Source organism: Anolis carolinensis, chromosome 5, assembly GCF_035594765.1.
Source record: "Anolis carolinensis isolate JA03-04 chromosome 5, rAnoCar3.1.pri, whole genome shotgun sequence".
Taxonomy (NCBI): Eukaryota; Metazoa; Chordata; class Lepidosauria; order Squamata; family Dactyloidae; genus Anolis; species Anolis carolinensis.
The window spans coordinates 76,810,461-76,835,772 of record NC_085845.1 but is presented as its reverse complement, the minus strand read 5'-3'; the positions used below and the strand labels follow the sequence as shown (position 1 = coordinate 76,835,772).

The following is a 25,312-nucleotide window of genomic DNA, read 5'->3' as shown; positions in this document are numbered from 1 at the left end:
TTTTCAGTTGACGCTACTTTGTGCTCCTAATTCACTCATGGCTTAATGTTTTAGATTAGTCCTGGTAAGACTAAGTCCTAGGGCCCTTCCACACAGCCATATAACCCAGAACATCAAGGCAGAATAACCCACAATATCTGCTTTGAACTGTCTTATCTGAGTCCACACTGCCATATATCCCAGTTCAAAGCAGATAATGTGGGATTTTGTTCATCTGTGTGGAAGGGGCCCTAGTTAATTAGTTTGTGAGGATTTTGGGAGGTGGGAAGCAAGTAAGTACATGAAGAATGATTTCAAATTCTCCAGCTTTCTGAGTTAATTTGGGAAGTTTTAGATATGCTCAGGACAGGTTCTTAAATGTACCCTTAAAACAAGAAAAGAACAACTTAAGAGTTCAAGGTCGTTTACTTTTTTCACGTAGTTCCCAAAACTTGTAAGAATAGTTTGTTCTTATGGATTATGTGCAATTTTTTACTTACTCATATTGGTCTAGACTATTTGACTTCTTTCCTGTTACGTAGTTGCTTGGAATATATCCTTTGCTTCTAGAGATGATAAAAAGAAAGTAACAAGGTATATGGGAATCCTAAAATAAAAATGTCTTGGTAGTAAGGTTTTTTTTAAAGATAATTTATAAAATTTTGAAGTCAACTATCTAGCCTATAAGGTACACACAAAACAATGTACAACCTTCAATAAATGTATTATCACAGTGTACTGCCATGTTAAGCATGACTCATAATACTATGTAACACGATATTTGTTCCTGGGTTATAAATGTCCTTTCCTAATTGGCCCTCTCATAAAACATGGGGAAAGTTGATTGAACTGCACAAACTTTGTTTTTGCGAGACATCCTGCAGCACATTTTGCTATAGTTTTTCAGTGAATACCTCCTAAACTCTCAACCAATTCAACATAGTTTGTGGCAGCCACAAAATGACATTTCTGGAGTATAACAACTACTTTCAAAGTAAGTACCGCATAATTAAACAGGAAGTAACACTTTCAAACCAGGAAGTTTTTCAAAGATAATAATGAAAATAAAAAATACAGTAAAGATCAGTCATCACATATAATAAATAATACAGTAAACAATAAATACAGTAAATAATTAAAAAATACAGAATGAAACATTTTATCTATATAGGCACAGAATGATGTATATGCTGCACTGCCAAATGATAAGTCTGGGAGACAACTCTAATACATTATATGTTATACCATTGCCTAGATGATGTCAAAGTTTTGCTCAGGATTTTTTATTTAATTTGGCTGGCATCATTTTAAAATTAAATTAAATTAAATTAAATTAAATTTAAATTAAATTTAATTAAATTTTTCATGGAGCTGGAAAATCAGCAACTTTCATTTTTAAAACTATATAGCCATTACTGCAAAGAAAAACATCTAGATTTCAAGTGCACTCCAAATACCAATAGCTACCCATCATGACCAATTGAGAGACTACGTATAAGCTTCTTTTCCCTTTTTTTTGCCAATTTTCTTAAAATAACTCAGTGTCTTGGATTTTCTGTATTCAAGGAAGCATTTACCCCAGTACTAAAAAACCTAAATAAAGACAATATTTACTTACCCATATTTGTCTCTTGCTTTCCACCAATGAATGTCGTTTTTTTCAATCACGGTATATTCTTGACCTCTTTCTAATCTCAAGTCATGAGGTTCCGTCGGCTGAAAGTCATACATAGCTATTACTATTTCTTCCTCTTCTTCCTCTTCTTCTGGGGGAATCGGAGGTGGGGGTCGTCTCTGAAATAAATTATTAGTAGTCACTTAAAAGTTCTAATAATTATATTAAATTACAAGGTTTATTACAGATCCTGAAGCTAATTTATAAAGCAGATTGTGACTAAAGCTGTGTTTTCTATCAAAAATATGAAATGGAAATCACCAAGACAACAGAAGTAATTGAAAGCAGTCCAATGCTCAAAATGCTTCATGATAAGAAACAAAGATCTACATCTAATAGGTAGCCCTCAACTAGAGCACTATACATGAATTAATGGAATGTATATCAATGCTAACTCACCAAGTCCTCACTGACTTGAAGAATCTACTCCAGTTGGAACCAGAAACAGACCCTGAAGTTGTTTACTCTTCGTATGAGACCTCAATACGCAATATACTTTTAATGTCCGTTAACAGGAGTGGAAAGAACTCCTTTAATACATAATTGTAACAAGTTCTATAACCTTGATCCAGGGCACACTGACCTAGGTGTTTTTCTTTTTAAAAACAAATCTATCAAAGTTTTAGCAGAATTTAATGGTAATTACAATAGCATTTTTTTGGATGTGAATGCCATCGCCTCCCTTTGTTCAGTGTTTAGAATTTTTTCCCTTACCTTACTTTTATCTGGCATTTGCACAGGCAATGACCTCATACCTAAAAGAACAAAACATAATATTAGTTTTTACATGTAGTTTTCTATGAGTTTAATAAACCCACAGGGTTTTGTTCAGAGTGGGTTTGCCTTTGCAAGAAATTTCGAAAATGTATGAATTACTTCAGCAAAAAAGATCTTGAGGTTGTTATTGTTTTAAGTCAAAGGTAAGAGAAAGCAAATTTGACAAATGTCTCCATCCAGACAACTTTTAATGCGCAGCTTTGAAAAGTCTAGCTTCGAACTGCATTAAATGGTCAGTGTAGTGGGGGTCTCAATCCCCTTCCACACAGCTGTATAAAATCCACGTTGAAAATGGTTATATGGTACTGTGGACTCAGATAACCAAGTTCAAAGCAGATATTGTGGATTATGTGTGGAAGGGCCCTCGTAGAGTTGTGAATCTAGGTTTTGGTCTCAATATTATGGGAGCTATCCAAGGTACTGACCCTACTATGAAGCTAAGGTTCAGCACATCAAATGGCTTCTTAAAATTTCTGGTGAAAAACCAGAATGGATTCATTGTCCTGCTGACCTGTATGCAACTTGTCAGCATGGTCTTTATTGCTATATTAGGATTGGAATTTTTCTTTTTTTCTGACAGGTTCATCGGATATAACAGCTACATGGCAGGGAGACATGGTGCAATTTGATCCATGCTGGAATAGTTGTAGCTGTTGAATTTAGAAATCACAAGTGATTGAGAAATCTGTATGCTATAAGAACATCCTACACCTGAAATTCTTCATACATTCAACACAAAGAAGTTGAAATGCTTTGACAGTGAAATGGACAAATTCACCCATCTCTGCTTGATAGCATGTGGGAAAAGAGCACTTACCATTTTCAAAGAGGCTATATTTTTCACAACCAGGTGCTAATTTTTCTGTTTGTCTGCAACACTGATAGATTCCATCTGTCCAGAATTTAGGATGGAACTTCACCATTATGTTATTATTATTTTTTATTTCTACCAAAAAAACAACAAGAACAGATTCCTGTAAAATACTAGCATTTCAAACCACTAAGAGTAAATTTAAAATTATTTGACGTTAGTGACAACACTGAAATACAAAAAAACTTATACAGACAGAAGTTATTTTTACAAATTGACAAGAGTGATACTATTTGTGGAAAAAATAATGTATTTTTGAAATTTCTGACTTGAAATGAGTGTCTAGAATGAATTTCTGGGTTCTCCCCACTCATATGATTGAAAGCAGAGAAGATAAACACAGTGGGGAATGTTAAGTCGTCACAAATCTAGAAGTATGATCCAGTCTCTCACAGAAATTTATTCTGATTTTATTCCAACATAAGTATCATGACTTCTCCCAACAAATGTTGGTAACTGCTTGTTATTAAGGTGCTTAAAGTTCTTTGTGATATGTAGAGAAAGTGGAGTGGGTGATTTGCATCCTCTCTTAATGAAAGATTTCTTTAGTTTCCAAACTTCTAGCATTTCAGATTATTTATTTATTTATTTATTTATTTTACTACATTTATATCCCGCCCTTCTCACCCTGAAGGGGACTCAGAGTGGCTTACAAATAATATTTACATACAATGTATTATATTATTACCATAGCACAATATTAGCATTATATATTACTATACTGTACTATACTACTATACTGTAATATTATTAGTAATATTACATGTAATATCTATATATATAAAAGAGTGATGGCATCAGGGCAGCGGATAAAACAACAAAACTACAGGCCCCCCAAACTCGAAATTTAACAACACATCATCCACGGCTCTAGGTTGATACAACAAAAAGAAAAGAAAAATCAAGTCCTAATTAGAGGGAGATGAATAATTGTTTTTATCCAGTTGCTGCCAGCTACAAGGCTAAGTTCCGCTCACTTGGTCTCCTAGCAACCTACTCAGCCCAGGGGACAGGCTCAAGAGTTTGGAGAGACCCCTAAGGGCCATCCAGCCCAACCCTTTCTACTATGCAGTAGGACACAATCCAAGCATTCACAACACATGGACAACATATAAATACTATACAATACTACACAGGGACATAGACCCCCCTCTACCCTCACCACTTTCACAGTACACAAACAACCAAATGCATAGTAAACATAAAGACAACCATACAACAGACATTCAATACCACCACTACCTCAACAATTTCTCACCAACACCACCAGACAACGCCACAGCAACGCGTGGCCGGGCACAGCTAGTATAATATATAATTAATATTATTATATTGTATTATTATTAGTATTATATTGTATAACATTACAATATTATTATCATATATATATATATATATATATATAATTGTAAATTATATTGTATATAATGAGACACTGAAAATCAGTCACACATAAAACTTGCATATTTGCTACGCTACCATTCCCTTGGTAACTTTGTCTGCCCCCTTCTTTGGATTCCTAAACTGTAAGTCTAAATGTTCAGACCAAAGGAAAATTTCATGACAGTAATGCTTATCCTCCCCCTTCCAGAAGACATACTACATAACAGAACTGGGAGAGCCCACCAGTTTAAACAGCAGGCAAGTGTTTTGGGAACATATATTTACTGGTATAGCATCTAAACTAGGGATGGGCAAGTTGTGGCCCTCAAGATATTCTTGGACTGCAGCTCCTATAATCCCGATGCATCAGTTCAATGGTGAAGGACCAAGAGGACTGCTATCAGTATCCAGAATACTGAGAGCCACAAGTTGCCCTTCCACAGAATACAAATACAGCATTTTGCCAAACCTGCATCCTATGTACTTCTGACATTTAACTAGAGCTATGTGATCTGCTATTGAAACAACTCTACTGGCTGCCACTAGCCATAATTCAAACTGCTGGTTTTGACCTATAAAGCACTACATGGCTTGGTTTCAGATTATTTGAAAGACTGTATCTCTCTGTGCAAACTTGCAAAAGCTTTTAAGTTTTGCAGGAGATAGCTTTTTCTCATGACCTCATCAGAAGGGCTAAAATCAGAAGCATATGCCGATTCCTCTCAATTTGCCCTACACAGCCCGTTAGCTTCCATCCCATGATGTAGATCTACTTCAGCGGGGCTCCATGGCGCAAAAGGAGAGGAACCGGCGGATGCCACCATAGCAGCAACACAGAAAGTATAGGGATCAATGCAGGGAAGCCACACAGTGGACGCTTCCCCCCGTGGGATCAGGTAAAGGGGAAGCTAGGCGATGCACGACAATCATGTTTTAAACTTTGGAAGCTGCCTTGGATCCCATCCCGGGAGAAAGGGCAAGGCATCAATCCAATAAATAAATTATTTTGTGAGACACTGGAGCCCTTTGGCTGAAAATTCAAAAAATATTACTCCCTAAACTTAAAATTCCAGAATTTCATAGGTTGGCGCCTCTGCAGTTAAAATCAAATCACTGTTGTGGTTGTGCAGTGAAAAAACTTCTTTTTGGCTGGTTACTTTTTAAAAAAAAAATAGCGTTGTTTAGTAGATACAGACAGAACAATTCCTAGCCCTTTAGCTGATGATCAGTGCATATGCTCAGGACAAATATTAATATCAAGAACAGATGCAATTACCTTCTTTCAAATTTCTTACCCACTGATCCCTGCTGTATGCAGTGGGCGCAAAAATATAAAGTGTGCTATTATCGTAAACAACCTAAAAAGGAAAAAAAAAACCAAAGATAAATATTTGATATTTTTATTGTGTGCTTTCAAGCCTTTATGACCTTGGATGCCACTAAGGTAAAACTATCATAGGGTTTTGTTGGCAAGTTTTGTTCAGAGGAGGTTTTCCATTGCTTTCCTCTGAGGCTGAAACGGTGTGTCTTGCAGTAGGTAACTCAGGCCCTTTCTATACTGCCATATAATCCAGATTATCAAAGAAGATATTCCAGAGTATTTGCTTTGAACTGAATTATATGACTCTACACTGCCATATAATCCAGTTCAAAGCAGATAATCTCAGTGGATTTCATGGCCAAGTGAGGATCTTACAGCCCAACACTCAAATCACCATTATAACATAACATTAATGCAAATTAAATGGTTTAAAACTAAAACAAATAAGCAAAAAGCATATTACATATCATAATGTGTTAAAAACAAAATTAAAAGGTTTAAAAGTTTTAAAAACTATGTCCAATGGTACTTCAGAAGAACTAATGAGACCTAAAGACCTTTATGAAAAACCAGATTTTAGTTGGTTCCTGAATAAAATGAATGTTTATGTCAAGCGGGCCTCCAAAGAGACAGCATTCCACAATTGCCATGTCATGGCCAAAAAGCCTTCTCCTATGTCCTAACACAACGCATTGACCTCATTGATGGTACATGGAGGGGGGCTCTTGTCTCACCCGTAAAATTTATTAATTTGAGTTTTAATATTTACTAATCAGTAATGATTCATAAAGCAAAATGGCATATATAAGAATGCAATTACTTTGCCCACAGATCAGATTTTTAATGCTAGGTTAAAAACATTTCTAAATAGGAATACATTTGGTGCATGGTAAATTTTTTAATAAAAACAATTTTCTCTTCTTCAAAATTGGAAGGAACTATGCTTAACCTAGATTCTTAGCTGGATATTTTAACTGCAAACATATATTGTTGAAATATTACTAGGACATACATGGAGCTATGAGTTCTATGTGAAGCAATGTTCTTAAACCATAGAAACTTACCTGAAATGGATATTTATTTTGACATGGAATGACAGCACCATCATTTTTCACAATTTCCACACATTTGATTTTTGAAATGTCAACTGATCCTTTTCTGTATTTTTTCTGAAACATGAGAAACAAACATGTTGTTAAGAGACAGTTTAGAATGCATACAATTCATCTAGACATTGGAGTTAAAGGTACAGTAGAGTCTCACTTATCCAAATTCGTAAATACAGTAATTACTACATAGCATTACTGCATATTGAACTACTTTTTCTGTCAAATTTGTTGTATAACATGATGTTTGGTGCTTAATTTGTAAAATCATAACCTAATTTGATGTTTAATAGGCTTTTCCTTAATCCCTCCTTATGATCCAACATATTCACTTATCCAACGTTCTGCCGGCCCGTTTATGTTGGATAAGTGAGACTCTACTGTATTATGAATTATAACCCTGTATCCATTTTGTCAGAAGGGGGCCCCCTTGTTCAAATGAAATTTACAAAACAATAGTAGAATCTTGTGCAATGGTTTTGACAATCCTGAGAGCATTAAAAAATCCGACAACTGCTAATAAAAACAGACCTATACAATTCAAGACAAAGAACAACAACAAAACACTAGGTAGGGTTGGAGACAAAGCAGCGGACGGGAAACCTTTGCACTGGTTTTTATTTCCCTCTCAAGAATATGAAAATAATTTTAACACAATTTTTATTACTGGGTGTGTTCTTAGAAACTACTTCCTTCAATGAAATTATAATGAATCATCTTCAGAGAGACACACAGGTTTGCCCACCTACAATAATCCGTCTGTTTCACTATTTAATTCCAGCAAATAATTTATTGAAATTTGATTCTAAAGAATAAAGAGAAATGCTGAAAAAGAGACATTCACACAAGTGTTCCTCAGGCATGTCACTTAAATGAGTAAAAGGTCAAGCTTAGGAGGCAGCAAAAAATGGACAATAAAAACAGCTGCTGAACTTGTTAGCACACATCTGAGACGAAACAAGGAAGAACAAAATGTTACAAAAGGCCTTTCTGTACATTAATCTTTAGTCAGAGTCTGCTTTAGAATTTTGATGTTGTTGTTGCATTCCTTCAAGTCATTTCCAATGTATGGCAACCACAAGTAAAAGATATCACAGGGTTTTTTCAAGATTTGTCCAGAGGCTTTTTGACTCTCTATAGGGTGGAGAGAGGATGTCATGCCCAAGGTGAACATATGGTCTTCCATGATCGAGTGGAGATCTGAACCCTGGCCTCCAGAGTTGTAGTCCAAAACTCAAACTACTACACTGGGGCCCAATCTACACTGCCAAATAATGCAGTTTTCATATGGTCAGTGCAGACTCATAAATAGAGTTTAACTGCATTGAATTCCATTATGTCAGTCTTCTCTACACGGACCATATCATGCATTGTATGCAGTTTCAAACCGCATTATATGGCAGTGTTGGCCTTGTCTGTTCTAACCCCCATGGCTCGGTGCTATGGAAGCCCATGAGTTGTAGATTTACGAGGTCTTTAGTCTTCTCTGGTGCTTCACCAAAACACAAATCCCAGGAGACCACCGTATTGAGCCATGGTAGTTAAAGTGGTGTCAAAATGCATAAATTCTACAGAACACAGTCATTGTCAGCAATATATTTAATAAATTATGTACAATCATTTAAAAACTCATCCACATAGGTGACTATCATTACACCTTTAGCAGCTCCTTCCATAGTTTAGTGATGTATTTCAGGAAGGATTTTATTTTGTTTATCCTTAATCTTCCATCAGTTGGAATCCAGTATTATGAGAATGGGAATGTCTCCCTACCCATTAAGGGCCTCATCAGAGGGGGAAAATTTACCGTCCTAAGACGCTTTCACCCAATCTTGAGGACCGAGCCCCACGCCAGACATCACACAAAGCCATGTGACTTTCAGCAGAGGCCTCGCCTCCAACCGTGGTGGAAGCATCATCAGAGATGTTCCCCGCAACATGGGAGTCAGCATGGGTCCTCTGCAGAATGGTGACGTTTCCCATGTCAAATGGTGAAAGTGTTGCCAAGAAAGAGCTGCATATAATAAATAATAATAAACTTTATTTTTATATCCCGCCCCATCTCTCCAAAGGGACTCAGGGTGGCTCACAACAGGGACAAGCCCGAAACAACAACACAACATATTTGACAAAAACTTAAAACATTCCAACAATACACAAAATAAAATAATGAACAATACATTAAAATCCATATGGAGCAACAGATTTGCCCCACTGCCCCTCTCTTTTTGCTGCAATGCCAGGTGTACAATAAGGACAATGAGGTCCTTATTGTACACCTATGAATGTAGTTATGGGGTGGAAGAGGGCATTACCTCCCAAATAGGATCCCCCCCAACAAAAAAAATCCTCCAGTCTCCAAATTACTACCCTCTCTCTCTCTCTCTCTCTCTATCACCTCCCTTTCTAAAGCTCTGTATGAATGTTGGCCATCAATGGCTGTAGAGAATGTTTTAATATTATATATGGGTGATTGCAATCTGAAAAATATCCCCCTCCAGTTCTTACATGATAGTAAGAGAAAATAAGGAGGCAGAGCAATGTCGTATACAGTTAAGATAGTGAGTAGTTCAGTTCTCAGAAATAAAACATGTACACATTATAGTCATGCTTTGCTACCCAGAATCAGGAAGAATGTCAGGATGTAAGAATCTAGATAAAGCTAAAAATATGCATTAAAAAGTTTGCAGTTCTTAAAATTAAATGCTAATATTAGAGTTTTGCACATGTTGGGATTAGTCAATTTGATTACTTTTTTGTGCTCGTTTTCTTCTTCAAAGGCTGCATTCACTCTAATGGGCCCATTCTCCCAACATTACTACTCATAGACCCAAATACACACACATAAACATGGAAGGGAAGGTATTTTTCCCTTAATGAACACTGCTTTGGAGCTTTAAAAAATTATTTTGTAGCACTATACCTTCCAGAAACCCTAGCCAGTACTACAATAATCTATACTGATGTGACTACAGCAGAGCTTCTTAAACTTTTTCCACTGGCGATCCCTTTCCATCTGAGAAATGTTTATGTGACTCCCTGTATATATCTATATATATAATAGATATAGAGATATATCTATATCTATACACATAATAAAAGTGAAAATCTGTATGTATGTACGTGGCACGGGTGTCCATTCATACAGACTGTCTCCAGCCTCTACAAACAGGCTATAGTTCCCAGTGCTGTGGAGCCACCAAGTCACTGTCTCCAAGGACATTGCAGGTTACAGCGAGCACATCCCAGGGCTCCTTTCTCTCTCCATTCGCATGACACCGCCCACTGCCTCTCCCTTAACCCTTTCCTACCCTTTCCTATGGCACACAGCAAACAGAGGAATTGATCAGAATACTGGAGAGAGAGGTTTGGGAAGAATTCACCATGACTTAGAGGAGTTGTAGGTACTGGGATGTATAGTTCATTTGCAATCTAAGAGCACTCTGAACTGCACCAACGATAGATCTGGAACTAACTTGGCAGACACATCCAACATGGCCACCTTTGCATACTGGCGGGGTTATAGGGTAATTTACCTTGACATCCAGGAGTCATAGTTCACTCGTATTCAGAGAATACTGAACCCATCTGATGACAGATCTGGACCAAACTTGGCACACACATTCAACATGGCCAACTGGTAATACTGGTGAACTCTGGGGATGATTGACCTTGACATTCAGGAGTTATAGTTCACCCGTATTCTGTGAGCCCTCTGAACTCCACCAATGATGGATCTGGACCAAACTTGGCACACAGACCCAACTGTGAATATTAGTGGGGTTTGGGGAGGATTGACCCAACATTTTGGGGAATTGTTGTTCACCCACATCCTTATGTAATTTCTAATGGGAGCATTCATAAAAAACAAAAGCAAAGACTGAGGTTTTTTTTCTAAGACATAGCGTAACATATGACCAAACTGATATGACAATGCCTTTTTCTAATAACCCAGGCATCGCCAGATACCCAAGCTCATAGGTATATAAAATAGCCATAAAATCAAACATTTGCTTTTTAAAATGTTTTAACAGGTATTCAGAAAGATACATCTTTAAAAAACCCTCACAATTTCCAGCCACCCCCGTAGCTACATTAAAACCAAACATTTACTACTAACAAATGAGCATCCCCAAGGCTTGCTAAACAGACTGATTTTCTTTTTTGTGAAGTACAGCTGAAGCATTTTCTGCAAAGTCCACTGTAAACATGCCACATAGGTGGTGTTTGGAAGCCTTTTACTATTGTCAAATTATAGTGACCCTAATATTGAGCTAAGGGGACCCCGTTTGGGGTTGGGGCATACAGTTTAAGAACCCTGGACTAGACAACTCAGAACAACATTTCAAAGTTCTGCACCGTTTTCTCACAAATGGCATTTCAAGTTTTTTCTCCCCAAATAAATTTCTTGCTCTTCAAATATGAGCTCCCCTCCCATTTTAAAAAAAAGCCTTTCTCCCCCTCCATTCAAATGTACAAATGGTTCAATTTCAGCTCCATGTTCAGTTCCAAATTTCAAATATATTCATATATTTCAAATATTATTTATCTCCAGTGGCTGATGCTGTATTATTAACTCATTCGTTCCGATTTTATGTGTTTTATTGTATTTTAAATTGTTTATTTTTTATTTATGTTATTACTTTTTTTGTTTTGATATTCGTTGTAATTGCTTTATTTTGTTTTGTTTTGGGCATCGCCCCATGTTAGCCGCCCTGAGTCCCTTCGGGGAGATGGTGGCGGGATAGAAAAATAAATTATTATTATTATTATTATTATTATTATTATTATTATTATTATTATTATTGTTATTATTATTATTACATGAGGTGGGCTTTGGATGGGGATGTTCATGGTGATAAAAAGAAAGAATGAGTTTAAGGAGGCAGTGTTGACATATTACCAGGGCTCTAAGGTGTGTTGTATTTGACCTGGGCCTCAATTTCTCTCAGATGAAATGTAAGTTCATCCTAGAAAGCACCCAACACAAGCATGCTGCCCCAAGGCTGCATAGCTGACAGTAACATAGAAAACATATAGCAGGAGACAAAGAACATTTTAAGAAAGCTTGTCTATGAAAGGAATGCTTGATAAATTCCAAAAGAGGAAATTATATCGAGAAACAGAAAGAAATACATGCAACATGTTGTTTGCTTGTGTCATTCCACCCACAAAGTTCTCACAAATAAATGTGTTTATTGATTCAGCAAATCAGTTTTGCCCTGTTGCAAATTGGTCTCAGTTACGTAAATGCAGATATAAACATCTACATCAAAAGATCAAGCTCAGAAGCTCAATCCTTCTAAGACCGACATAAAATAACAGAATGTGCTAAAACTGCTAAAAGATCTAAGATGTTCCACAGATATAAAACCACTTTAAGGAACAGAATGAACAGTGAGAATATGTTTAATGTGACATGCGAACAAGATTAAGTACCCATCTGATAACTGTTTCCAAATTGGCATTAAAGTTCTAAAAAACTGCATTCTTCTGAGCACGTTATGACTGCATGCATGAATAGGTGTCGTCTGTGCCCATTTTTCCCACAGTCAGCTGCACCATGGAAAGATGTCAATTCTGCAGCCAAAACTCATATATGACACTATAGTGAGGTCCACTCTCATGGGCATATCAGTGAAGGGAACTAACTTGGGAGTATTTGTAATAGTTCACTGGATCATATAAAACTTTTAAGTGCAATACTGACAGGGTCGGCCCGAGATAATTTTACATGTTAAGCGGGGGGGATTGCGCCCCCCGCGCTGTGGGAGGCGTGGCCATGCGCCGCGGGAGGCCCCGCCTCCCATGCTCTGGCCCCGCCTCCCACGCTCTGCCCCCCCCCCCGTGCTGCTCGCCCTGACCCCGCCTCTTGCGCAGCGTGGGAGGCGGGGCCAGGGCGCGCTGGGCAGGAGGCGGGGCACCGCCCTGGCGGGGCCCCCCCTCCCGCCCCGCGCACCCTGCCCAGCTGGCTAGGCGGCGGGAAAGTCCCTCCAGGCTGCGGCAACCGTGGCCTGGAGGGACTCCGTCTGCAGCCTGGCCGGCTAGGCAACGCCAACCGAGCCAGGGCGAGCAGCGCGGGAGGCAGAGCCAACCCTGGCCTCGCCTCTTGCGCAGCGTGGGAGGCGGGGCCAGGGCGTGCTGGGCGGGAGCCGGGGCACCACCCTGACCTGGCTGGCCTTGCCTTCCTGTTCGCTGGCGAGCGAGCCCATGGTCCCCGCTGGGGGGGGAAGCTTGACGGCGCCCCCGGGGACCTGCGCCCGAAGCGGCCGCCTCAGGTGGCCTCCGTGTTGGGCCGGCCCTGAATACTGAAGAAATAGCAGTATTCTAGAATGTATTGTTGAAGGCTTTCATGGCCGGAATCACTGGGTTCCAGAAGCTTTTTCTCTTGACCTTTCGCCCATATCTGTGGCAGGCATTCTCAGAGGTGTGAGGTATGTTGGAGGGAGGTTTATCTATCTATGTAAGGTCCAGGGTGGGAGAGAGAACCCTTGTCTGTTAGAGGCAGGTGTGGATGTTGTAATTAATCGCCTTGATTAGTATTTGATGGCCCTGTGGCCTCAAGGCCTGGCTTCTTCCTGTCTGGAAGAATCCTTTGTTTGGAGGTGTTAGCTGTCCCTATTTCAACAGAAAGGAGGAAACCATGAAAATGAACAAAAACTGGCTACTAGTATTTAAAAACTCTAAAACAGTAAATAAAGAACAACACTTTGAAAACAGAAATTCCAGACATGAAACAATCAGGGACAGCTAACCCAGTATTCCAGAATGTTGAAAAATTGTGCTTTTGAACTACACTTCCCAACCTTCCCCAGGTAAGTATAGGAACTGTCATCCAAAAAATGAACTTTTCCAGACCCTGTCATCAGAACACTAGTAAAAGGATGAAAATAGTAAGTCATAGCCTTTCCTACAACTGCAAAAGAAATAATAAAAAATACAGCTTCATGAGTTTTCTAAAGGAATTTGTGTGATTTCATGGCTTTCAGAGCAAGGAGCTTCACCTCATTCTGAAAACCAACAGGGAACAACAAAATTTTATAACCAAGTGAACAACACACTACAATACAACTTATGAAATAACACGTGCTTTATTAAACAAAGCATATTTTAATTGGCTTTGATGCAAATGAACTGGGGAATAAGGTGCCAGCAGAAACAATTTTTTCATATAAAATGTACTAAAGACAGCTGCTGCCATTATTCTATCCTGCTCAGCAGCACTCAGATCTTCCCACTGATAAGATTTTTCTGTTTACTCAAACTTTACATAAAGATAGGAAAGATAATGGCATGCGAGCCAGCATAGTATAGTGGTTTAAGCATTGGCCCAACCGGGGTGACCTCAGACAATTCATACTCTCAGCCTCAGAGGAAGGCAAAGCCTTCTAAACAAATCCTGCTAAGAAAACACTGCTCAGAAGAGAGGAGCACCAAAAAGTATTTCTTACAGTCCTGCTAAAGGACTGGAGAATGTACAAGGAGTAGATAGATACAACCTGTGTATTGTTATGTCGAGGAATGCACACTGTTTTGAAAATAGTGGAAGATGACAAGCAATACACACCACATGCTCTATTTCTCCTCTGGAGATACAAAACAATTATAAATCAGGTCTAACTGTGTTGCCATATGTACAACTTGTGTCACCAGTGCAATGAAAACATCAACGTCACCAGGCCATTTAATTTTGCCCTTAATGTCTGCAGACCAAACTGGTGAGCAGCCTGGTATTCATTTTCAAAAGGTCTAAATTTAACATCCATGATTTAGGTTGCTGAGAATATAACATGTCTCATAGGATCTCTATAAAATAAACTCTCTGCATTCTGGTTTTTTTTTTCAATTTAAAGTTATCTGGAAGGATAGTCAACTTGCAAACCAATGGACTGCCTTGTTGATTTATATTGTTCCACAATATATACTCATGTATATGTCGACCTCACGTAGAACACAAGAGCATGTTTTGGAATGTAAATTATGGATACTTATTAGTCATGGGCCCAGTATCTATATCATTCGATGATTTCGTGTTTCCATTTTGTTCTGTCAATTTGGATGGCGCGAAACGGTACACCCCTTACCGGTACGGAAAAAAACAGTGAAACGAAAAGGAATGTAGGAACAGAAATGGTTTAGTTGCCTGCTTTTCGGACCACTGAGCCCTGCTCGTCAGGCCAATTGGTGGAGGAGAAGAACACCATCCACCTTGCCTGCCGCCTGCTTTGCCTTGCCTCGCCCACCACGCCCTGTCTTTAATCTCACCTCTTCTGCAGATGGAGAGTTAAACTTCTCGGAATTAGTGGAATCTTAAGCCCTGTCTTTACACCTGCTTCTCTTCTGCAGATGGAGGGCTTATCCAACTTTCTGCTGGCCCGTTTATGTTGGATAAGTGAGACTCTACTGTAACTACTGTATTTACAATTTATCACCAAAATATCACGAATTTAAAACATTGACTACTAAAACATTGACTACTAAAAGGTAGACTGCATTGGATAATCCAGAACACTGGATAAGCAAATGTTGGATAAGTGAGATTCTACTGTAATATGAAATAATTACTGTGGTAATCCAGTCCAACCCAATTCTGCCATGGAGGACACAATCCAAGCACGCCCAACAGATGGCCACCCAGCCTCTCAATAATAATAATAATAATAATAATAATAATAATAATAATAATAATAATAATAATAAGAAGAAGAAGAAGATCATACAATCATAAGGTTAGGAGACACCCCTAAGGATCATCCAGTTCAACTTCCTTCTACCATACAGGATGACACAAACCAAGCACTCCTGACAGATGGCCATCCAAGATCTGCACAATAATAATACACATCGAATCATAGCATCAGACAGTTAGGAGACACCCCTAAAGGCCATCCAGCCCAACCCAATTCTGCCATGCAGGACACAAGCCAATCACTCCCAACAGATGGTCACCCAGCCTCTCAATACTAATACTACTACTACTACTACTAATAATAATAATAACATCATCATACAATCCTAAGGTTTGGAGTGACCCCTAAGGATCATCCAGATCAACTTCCTTCTACCATGCAGGAGGACACAATCCAAGCACTCCTGATAGATGGCCATCCAGCCTCTACATAATAATGATGATGAAGATGATGATGATGATGATGATGATGATGATGATGATGATAGAAGCATAGAATCCAAGAGTTTGGAGAGACCCCTAAGGGCCATCCAGCCCAACCCTTTCTACTATGCAGCAGGACACAATCCAAGCATTCACAACACATGGACAACGTATGAATACTATACAATACTACACAGGGACATAGACCTCCTCTACCCTCACCACTTTCACAGTACACAAACAACCAAATGCATACTAAACATAAAGACAACCATACAACAGACATTCAATACCACCACTACCTCAACAAGTTCTCACCAACACCACCAGACAACTCCACAGCAACGCGTGGCCGGGCACAGCTAGTATATGTGTGTGTGTGTGTGTGTGTGTGTGTGTGTGTGAAGCCCCTGGAGGCACAGCGGATTAAACCACTGAGATGCTGAACTTGCTGATCAAAAGGTCAGCGGTTCGAATCTGGGGAGCAGGGTGAGCAGCCCCAGCTTCTGCCAACCTAGCAGTTTGAAATATGCAAATGTAAGTAGATCAATAGGTACCACTCTGGCAGAAAGGTAACAGTGCTCCATGCAATCATGCCGGCCACATGACCTTGGAGGTGCCTACAGACAACACCAGTCTTCGACTTAGAAATAGAGATGAGCACCAATCCCCAGAGTCGGACACAACTAGACTTTATCTTTACCTATATATATATACAGGTAGTCCCCAAGTTACAAACAAGATAGGGTCTGTAGGTATGTTGTTAAGTTGAATTTGTATGTAAGTTGGAACAGACACATTTTTAAAGTATAACTCTAGCCAACATATATTAGCTTGGGATAACATAGGGAAAGGTTAACACCACTGTGGTGTTTGTCTTGCTGTCTGTGCCCCTGTCAGAAAATTTCACCTCACTTTCTATTCCTGTGATAATTTGATTTTGAAAAATTTAGCTTGTTGTGGAAACAAGGATTGGTGACAAAGTGTTGGGTTCTCTTCTCCCAGTTGTGCTGTGGGTAAGTCTTCCACCAGAAGAAAGCACCAGGACACACGCTGGTAGATTCCAACAGGTTTTATTGTACAGAATACCAGAATCTTCTCTTTAGCCCATTTATATAGGGGCTCTCACATACCAGAGGGTAATTGAGGTTTTATGGCTGGCCAGTTTTATGGCTGGCATCTGTTCTTTGTCAGCGCTTGGTCTGTGTCCAGAGATGTCAAAGATTGGAGATCATGACACAAAGCTTCCGTAGAGACACCTTTTCCCCATGATAAATTCACTCCAGGAGTGAATTTCCCTTCCATGGGATAAATTTCATTTCCTGTTATCTCACCCTTGTTCTTAACTAAAAGTAGCTTATAAGTCAGATATCTGTAACTCGGGGACTGCCTGTAATTCATAGTAGTCTTTTATCAAATTCATTTTTTTTTGGGGGGGGGGGGAGGGAAGAGATTGATTTTTCAACAACAACATCACTGTAGGAGTCTAGTGTCTAGATCCAGGGAAGTCATGTTACCCCTCTATTCTGCCTTGGTCAGACACACCTGGAATACTGTGTTCAATCCTGGGCACCGCAATTGAAGGGAGATGTTGACAAGCTGGAATGTGTCCAGAGGAGGGTGACTAAAATGATCAAAGGTCTGGAGAACAAGCGGCTTAAAGAGCCGGACATATTTAGTCTGCAGAAGAGAAGGCTGAGAGGAGACATGATAGCCATTTATAAATATGTGAGGGGAAGTCATAGGGAGGAAGAAGCAAATTTGTTTTCTGCTGCCTTGGAGACTAAGATGCGGAGCAACGGCTTCAAACTACAGGAAAGGAGAGTCCACCTGAACATTAGGAAGAACTTCCTCACTGTGAGAGCTGTTCAGCAGTGGAACTCTCTGCCCTGGAGTGTGGTGGAGGCTCTTTCTTTGGAGGCTTTTAAACAGAGGCTGGATGGCCATCTGTCAGATTTGCTTTGAATTCAATTTTCCTGCTTCTTGGCAGGGGGTTGGACTGGATGGCCCATGAGGTCTCTCCCAACTCTATGGTTCTATGATTCCATGGCTCAATGGTATGGAATCCTGGGATTTGTAGTTTGGTTAAGCACCTCTTTGGTGCTTGTAAAAAAATTGAGATTCCATAGCATTGAGCCATGTCAGGTAAAATGGTGTAAACTACATTACTTATACAGTGTAGATGCACTCTGAATTAGTATGATGAATCATAGAATCATAGACGGCAATACATAGACGGGAACTTCCAAACAATTCTAAAAATTATTCTCAAATCCTTGAAACATATTTTAAATATCCCACAGCAACACGCTTAAATAAGAGTAGTGTTGTTTTGTTCCCTTCCACAAGTCTCATCTGACCAGAGAGAATTTTCTTGCTTCCTTTGTTCAGAGAAAAGCAGCAATGGTCTTTTCAGCTCCTCGTCTGCTACACAATAACTATCTTTATCTGAACCACAGCTTTCTAGCTCTGCATCTGCATTTGTTTTTAGTGGCAAAGCTCACTCCAAGCACTTGAAGCAACAGCAGGTGGCTGGGCATTATGAATTCTGCTTTTTCTCATTACTGAGTAGTTATCACACACCCATTTCAAGAGAAGGCTTTCCAATAAGGGCCTTGCAATAAACAACACCTAATACTAATTTCCTCTCCCGTGACTTCTTATTTTTGTCCACAGGGGTAAACGTTTTAAGATCTTCACTGATCCTTTCACACGCCAAGAAGGACATACTTAACAGAAGATGCTAAGAGCAGATTACAAGAAAGATAAAACAAATCCACTGATAACAATTTGCAAAACAGCAAGGAGGTTTCTGGTGATGAAATACCAACCAGCTGACTCACCGCATAATGAGTATACACAATCTTCCTTCCTTAAAGCATGGCATGCTATGAGGACACACTCTTGTAGCAACTTAATCCTTCCAGACCAGTTTCTACTGGATAAAGTTCTTTGTGCCCTTGGTCACATCTACACAGACATATACTGCAGTTTCAAATTGTGTTGTATAGCAATGTAGAGGGGCCCTACAGGAGTAATTTCAAAGAACTAAACACACTGACTACCATTTTGACTTTCCTTCAGTGCAAAAGTAGGATATAAATAAGTGATACCTTGACTTAAGAGTTTAATTCATTCAGTGACTGGACTCTTAACTCGAAGCACTCTTATCTCAAATGAATTTCCCATTCTGGCACGTGTGTAGACAGCACACAGCAGTTTGGGTGAAAGACTGGCACTTTGGAGTAATAGCACAGTAGTTTAGCTCAACAACTAACGTTATCTTTCTGTTCGGTAGTTCTTTTTGATAAAAATCATAGGAAAAGAAAGTGCCTTGTACATAAGGCAAACAATATCAGAAGTTAATTGCAAGAAGTTTCAAATGTCTAGGAAAAGTGACCAGAGCACTTCAAGATGACACTGCTTGACACTGCAAGACTATGATCCCATATCATTGAGCTTAGAAGAGTCAAACCTGGTCAGTACCTGGATGGAGGACCACCCATGGATACTAGGTGCTGTAATCTATACTTCAGAGGAAGGAACAGGAAAAACCATCCTTGAATATGCCTTGTCTAAGAAAACTGTATGAAATTCATGGGACCACCATAAGTCATCAGGTAACTTGAAGGCACACACAGAAAAGGTGTTATTCTTTAGTACAGTAGAGTCTCACTTATCCAACACTCGCTTATCTAATGTTCTGGATTATCCAATTCATTTTTTTAGTCGATGTTTTCAATATATCGTGATATTTTGGTGCTAAATTCGTAAATACAGTAATTACTACATAACATTACTGCATATTGAACTACCTTTTCTGTCAAATTTGTTGTATAACATGATGTTTTGGTGCTGAATTTGTAAAATCATAACCTAATTTGATGTTTAATAGGCTTTTCCTTAATCCCTCCTTATTATCCAAGATATTCACTTATCCAAGCTTCTGCCGGCCCGTTTAGCTTGGATAAGTGAGACTCTACTGTATTAACTTTTAATGCCTTTACAACTTGCTGTTTATCTTCACTTTGTTTTCTCCCTCATCCGATACATCTCTAGAGAAACAGGTCAGCTTCCCTTGTAGAGAGGTGTGCTTTTAAAAAATCCTTAGAATTCTAGCAGTATTGCTAAATGTTTCTTTGACAAACCCTGTGGGAATTAAAGCATAGGGGAAACCAAACAAAAACACAGATGTAAAAATTTAAAGTTTACGAGTGAAATAGTCATAAACTTCTTGAGAGATTTAAAAAGATAAAATGCAATATAAAACATTATAATAAACCATATCTAAAACCAAAGTTTAAAAATGAGGATGAGTGGTGGGGGGGGGGATTACAATTGAATGCTTAAAAATATTTGGGGGGAGGGGACAGACAATGCTAGGATTGCAACACTTCTGTAATGCAACATGGAGAAAGCATCTAACATCACAAAACATGTTACAAGTAAGACAAGCAGAAATGAACCAAAATGTATCAACTTTTATTGAGTTTCATAAAAATCAGAACTGCCTGTGAATGAGGAAGCATGAAGAAGCATCAAGGAGGCACATCATGCAAACATAAGTTTATTTATTTATTTATTTATTTATTTTTCAAACTTATATGCCGCCACTCCCCTAGGGCTCAGAGCGGCTTACAAGAACCGGCTAAAATCAACAATTTAAAAAACATTTTAAAAACATCATTTAAAAAAAATCTTTAAAACATCCTAAAAGCACCTTTTAAAACATCAGCAACAGAACTCAAAAGCCTGCCGAAACAGGTGTGTCTTACATGCCCTGCGGAAGGCCAACAAGTCCCGCAAGGCACGAACTTCAGGTGGCAAGGTGTTCCACAGAGATGGCGCCACTACTGAAAAGGCTCTGCGTCTAGTTGCAGTTAGACGCAAGGTCTTAAAACTGGGGACTTCCAGCAGGTCTTGGTCCTCAGAACGGAGGGATCTCTGGGGTTTGTAAGGGGTGAGGCGGTCCCTCAGGTACATCGGCCCTGGACCATGTAAGGCCTTGAAGGTAAGCACCATCACTTTGAAAGTGATCCGGTGCTCAATTGGTAACCAGTGCAGCTGCCGTAAGATTGGTGTTATGTGGCATCTTATGGGGACTCCCGCAAGGAGCCGGGCAGCTGCATTTTGCACCAATTTGAGCTTCCGGATCACCGACACAGGAAGGCCAATGTAAAGGGCATTACAGTAATCCAGTCTCGAGATGACTGTAGCCTGGATCACTGTAGCCAGGTTGTCCCTAGATAGATAGGGGGCTAGCCGTCTAGCCTGCCGAAGATGAAAAAAGGCAGTTTTGGTAACAGCGGAGACCTGGGCCTGCATCGTCAATGAAGGGTTCAAGAGGACTCCCAGACTCTTTACTAGTGAAGACGGGCGTAGCACTTCACCATCCAGGGTTGGCAACTGGATATCCCCACTGCCCGGTCGGCCCAGCCATAGGAACTCCGTCTTTGCTGGATTCACCCTCAAACTACTGGAACGCAACCATCCAATAATGGCCTCGAGGCACTGGTGAAAACTGTCGGGTACAGACTCCGGTTGGCCTTCCATCTTTAACACAAGCTGAGTGTCGTCAGCATATTGATAACACTCGAGCCCGAAATCTCGGACCAGCTGAGCAAGTGGTTGCATATAGATGTTAAACAACAGAGGGGAGAGAATGGCCCCCTGAGGAACCCCACAATGTAGAGGGGACCTCTCAGAGACCAGGCCCCCCCTCTCCACTCGCTGTCCACGGTTGTGAAGAAAGGAGGCCAGCCAATTTAAAGCTGTCCCCCTAACTCCAGCAACGGCAAGGCGGTGGGTCAGAAGATTGTGATCGACTGTGTCAAATGCTGCTGTGAGATCCAATAACACAAGCAACACCGACCCGCCCCGGTCAAGCTGGCATCGGAGATGATCTGTGATGGAAACCAATACAGTCTCTGTCCCATGCCCCGCACGGAAGCCAGACTGGAAAGGATCCAGTCCGGCTGTGTCGTCTAGGAACTGCTGCAGCTGCACCGCTACTGCCCTCTCAATCACCTTGCCCAGAAATGAAAGATTCGAAACTGGGCGGTAGCTGGAGGGAACCAAACGATCTAAATCTGGTTTTTTCAGCAGTTGCCATTGTGGGGTAGCTCATAGATTCCTATGAAACCTTGAAGTCTACAAATGTGATCTCCTTAGCTTAATGTTGGAGTTCTGAAAAATATGGCAGCAATAAAAAATTTCTGAACATCACCTAGTGTAGTTTTAGACATGTACACTAATTTGCTGTGCAGTGTTTACACTGACCTCTGCTGAAGATGTTTCAGCTATCTATATAAATAAAAAATGTAATATCTGTTTGTGATGACATCTTATCTCCTAAACTATTTCACTGATTGCTATGAAATTTGGACACAATATAGCATTTGAACTGACGAGTGTATTAAGCAATTCACATACCTACTATCACAAACCTGTCACACCTGAGACAGGTAAAACCATACCCCTTAGCAATGGCCAATCAGTCTCCTCCTCACTTAGCAATGGCCAAGCAGTCCCCTCCTCCCTTAGCAACTGCTGTAGCAGATGGCTCCCCCCCTTAGTAATGGCACTAGCAACAGCCAAGCAGTCTCCTCCCTTTAGCAACTGGCGTGAATGAAGCTGCAAGGGATAGCTAGGCCCACCTCCTCGCCACTCAGTTCGGCTTGGCAAGTTACGCGAAGCCGAGGTTCTGTGGCCTAGCCACAGAAAAGAGGTTAGTGTCAAAGACAGAACGCCACCAAATAGAGTACAACACAGTTTATTAAAGTTACAGAACTTAAAAATTCCCGTAGGAAGCAAAGGACTAGGCAAACACTTGTCTTCAGTGTGAAAAGTAACAGAAACAGCTCCGTTTGAATTAAAACGGTTCGAAAGGATAAACCGGATTAAACAGGAGTTTAATCCGGATTAAAGCAAAAGTGCTTACTTCAGCCTGACAATTTAAACAAACAAAAGTTGGTAAACAGAGGTCAAAATGAACACAAAAACGGGCAGCAGATTCCTCTCTGCTACTCAAAAGCTACAGATGAGTAACTCAGGCTGTTTACTCCTCCGTGCAACGAGCGAAATCCGGGTCCAGGCACATCAATCAGGGTAACAGCGGTCAGCAGGGTCCCAATCCGGTCCAAGGTCGAAAGCCAAGTGCAGACGTCTAAAGTTCCACAAGTTCCACCGATAGCCACAGAAGGGATAGTCCAAGGTCATAGTCAGTCAGTCAGTCCAGCGTCAATCCAGAGTAGGTAATTAATGTCCGTCAAAAAGACGACGGAGGTCCAAGCTATCAAGATTAAACACAAGTTGCACAGAAAAACCCCACACAGTTCCTCCCGCCGTCTATGCCCAGTGTCCTTGGTAACTTACGTATCCAGCAACGAATCACACCCGTCTTCAGGAAGTTCCCCAACAAGAGCCCAAGCGTTCGTCCAGATTACCTTGCCCAACGCAATTAGCCATTGATCCTAAACCCCATTTTATCCAGTTCATAACTCCTCATCGCTGTCAGCTGCTATCCTAATTCCAGGTGCCTCATCATCATCATCCTCATCAGAGCTAAAACACCTTTGACTACGCCCCACAGCATCCCCAGCTGTGGATCCCGCTCCATCCCTCCAGCCCGTCCATGGGTCTGATCCTGCAACCCGCCAATCGCCTCCCATGCTATCATTGCCGGTGACACCCAAATCTTCCCTCACACGAGTCCACTCCATGTCATCCTCCTCTGAGCTAACCATCTCTTCCTCCATTCCCTCGGTAAAACCCTCAAATGAGTCTTCATCTGTTGGTTCTGCAAATAAGTCCCGGAGCCGTTTCCTTTCATGCTCCTCAAAAGAGTCTGACTCTCGAGGAGTCTTACGACCCCGTCTCCTAGTACCGGAGCCAGAAGGCTCAACCATAACAGATAGTGAGAGTGAAAATCCTTATTATGGGCCCCAGAAAGGTGAGCGAGAGATACCACTAATTATGTTTTTATATTATAATATAATATAACAGTATTATAGTATAATTAAACAAAATAATTATATAAATATATCTGTGGAAGTTCTAGGGTGAGAGAAAAAAACTCTTTCCTGCTTGAGTCAAGTGTGAATGTTGTAATTGGCCATCTTGATTAGCACTGAATAGCCTTGCCGCTTCCAAGCCTGGCTTCTTCCTGCCTGGTGGAATCCTTTGTTGGGAGAAATTAGCTGGCCCTGATTGTTTTATGTCTGGAATTCCTCTGTTTTCTGAGTGGTGTTCTTCAGTTACTGTCTTGATTTCAGAGTTTTTTTAATACTGGTAGCCAGATTTTCAATACTAGGGAGGAGGAGGCACTGGGGTCACTCCCTGGGAGGGGGCTATGGCCTCTCCCAGCAGGAAAATAACATGATTCTCTATCCTTTCCTTCACATTGAACCAGACTGGGCCACAACAACACATGACCGAGTACAGCTAGTATTTTATAAAAAGGAAAATCAACCTGTTTAGCAAGCCTTGCAAATGCTGATTTCTTATCAATAAATGTTTGATTTTTCTACCTATTTTATATACCTATATACCTAGGTTCATGTAGACATTTCTCCAGTCAAAAAGAGTTGCAAGTGGAAAAGTTTAAGAAGCCCTGTACTATAGCAATTCTGAACTCTCTCAAATTTCATTAAACACATCTGATAAAGGAGTCTATAATTACGAAAGCTTAAAATATATAATGTGTTAATCTTAAGAGTGCTGCAGACCTCATGCCTCATATGATTACAGTATATAATTCTCAATAGCTTTGCTGTTAAAGAGAATATTTAGGGCACTGGTAGTCTTGACCTGCACTCCCATCAGTCTTGCTTCCAAGCCTAAAAAAACTATGCAATTCAAAAGCAAAGCAATATACTTGACAGAACAAGCCTATTTTACTGAATTTTTAGGAAATCATTCTATGCAAGAAGTACATTAATAATATATTTTTTAAAACTGCAATTCCCTCACTATGTGCCAGTTCGATGTCATAAAATCTGAAACAGTAGACCAACCACATTCCTACCAGATGTTTCACGCATATTCTCTCCAGGAAATGGCGAAAAAGTGCAATTAAAACCCCGTTTCT

General features: G+C 40.1%; 2 protein-coding genes across 5 annotated transcripts in view; both read right to left on the bottom strand.

Moving 5' to 3' along the window:
- Positions 1-25,312, bottom strand: part of tec (tec protein tyrosine kinase) — a 78,684-nt gene that overhangs the window by 16,312 nt on the left and 37,060 nt on the right. For all 4 annotated transcript variants that reach the window (XM_062981614.1, XM_062981616.1, XM_062981617.1 and 1 more), the window contains exons 3-8: positions 7,071-7,175; positions 5,962-6,043; positions 3,249-3,377; positions 2,369-2,409; positions 1,598-1,773; positions 480-545 (exon numbers count right to left, since the gene is read on the bottom strand). In XM_062981614.1, coding sequence (XP_062837684.1) covers positions 480-545; positions 1,598-1,773; positions 2,369-2,409; positions 3,249-3,377; positions 5,962-6,043; positions 7,071-7,175 — 599 coding nt within the window. The remainder of the gene's footprint in view (positions 1-479; positions 546-1,597; positions 1,774-2,368; positions 2,410-3,248; positions 3,378-5,961; positions 6,044-7,070; positions 7,176-25,312) is intronic.
- Positions 17,822-25,298, bottom strand: LOC134299276 (uncharacterized). Its single transcript, XM_062981618.1, has 2 exons — positions 23,599-25,298; positions 17,822-23,515 (listed from the first exon to the last, which is right to left on the bottom strand). Exon 2 carries the CDS (start codon positions 21,856-21,858, stop codon positions 20,956-20,958), a length of 903 nt encoding a protein of 300 aa, XP_062837688.1. The 5' UTR covers positions 21,859-23,515; positions 23,599-25,298; the 3' UTR covers positions 17,822-20,955.

What these genes read in the sequence shown, in the direction of transcription:
- LOC134299276 (XM_062981618.1), bottom strand. Translation starts at nt 21,858, where the DNA reads ATGCAACCACTTGCTCAGCTGGTCCGAGATTTCGGGCTCGAGTGTTAT.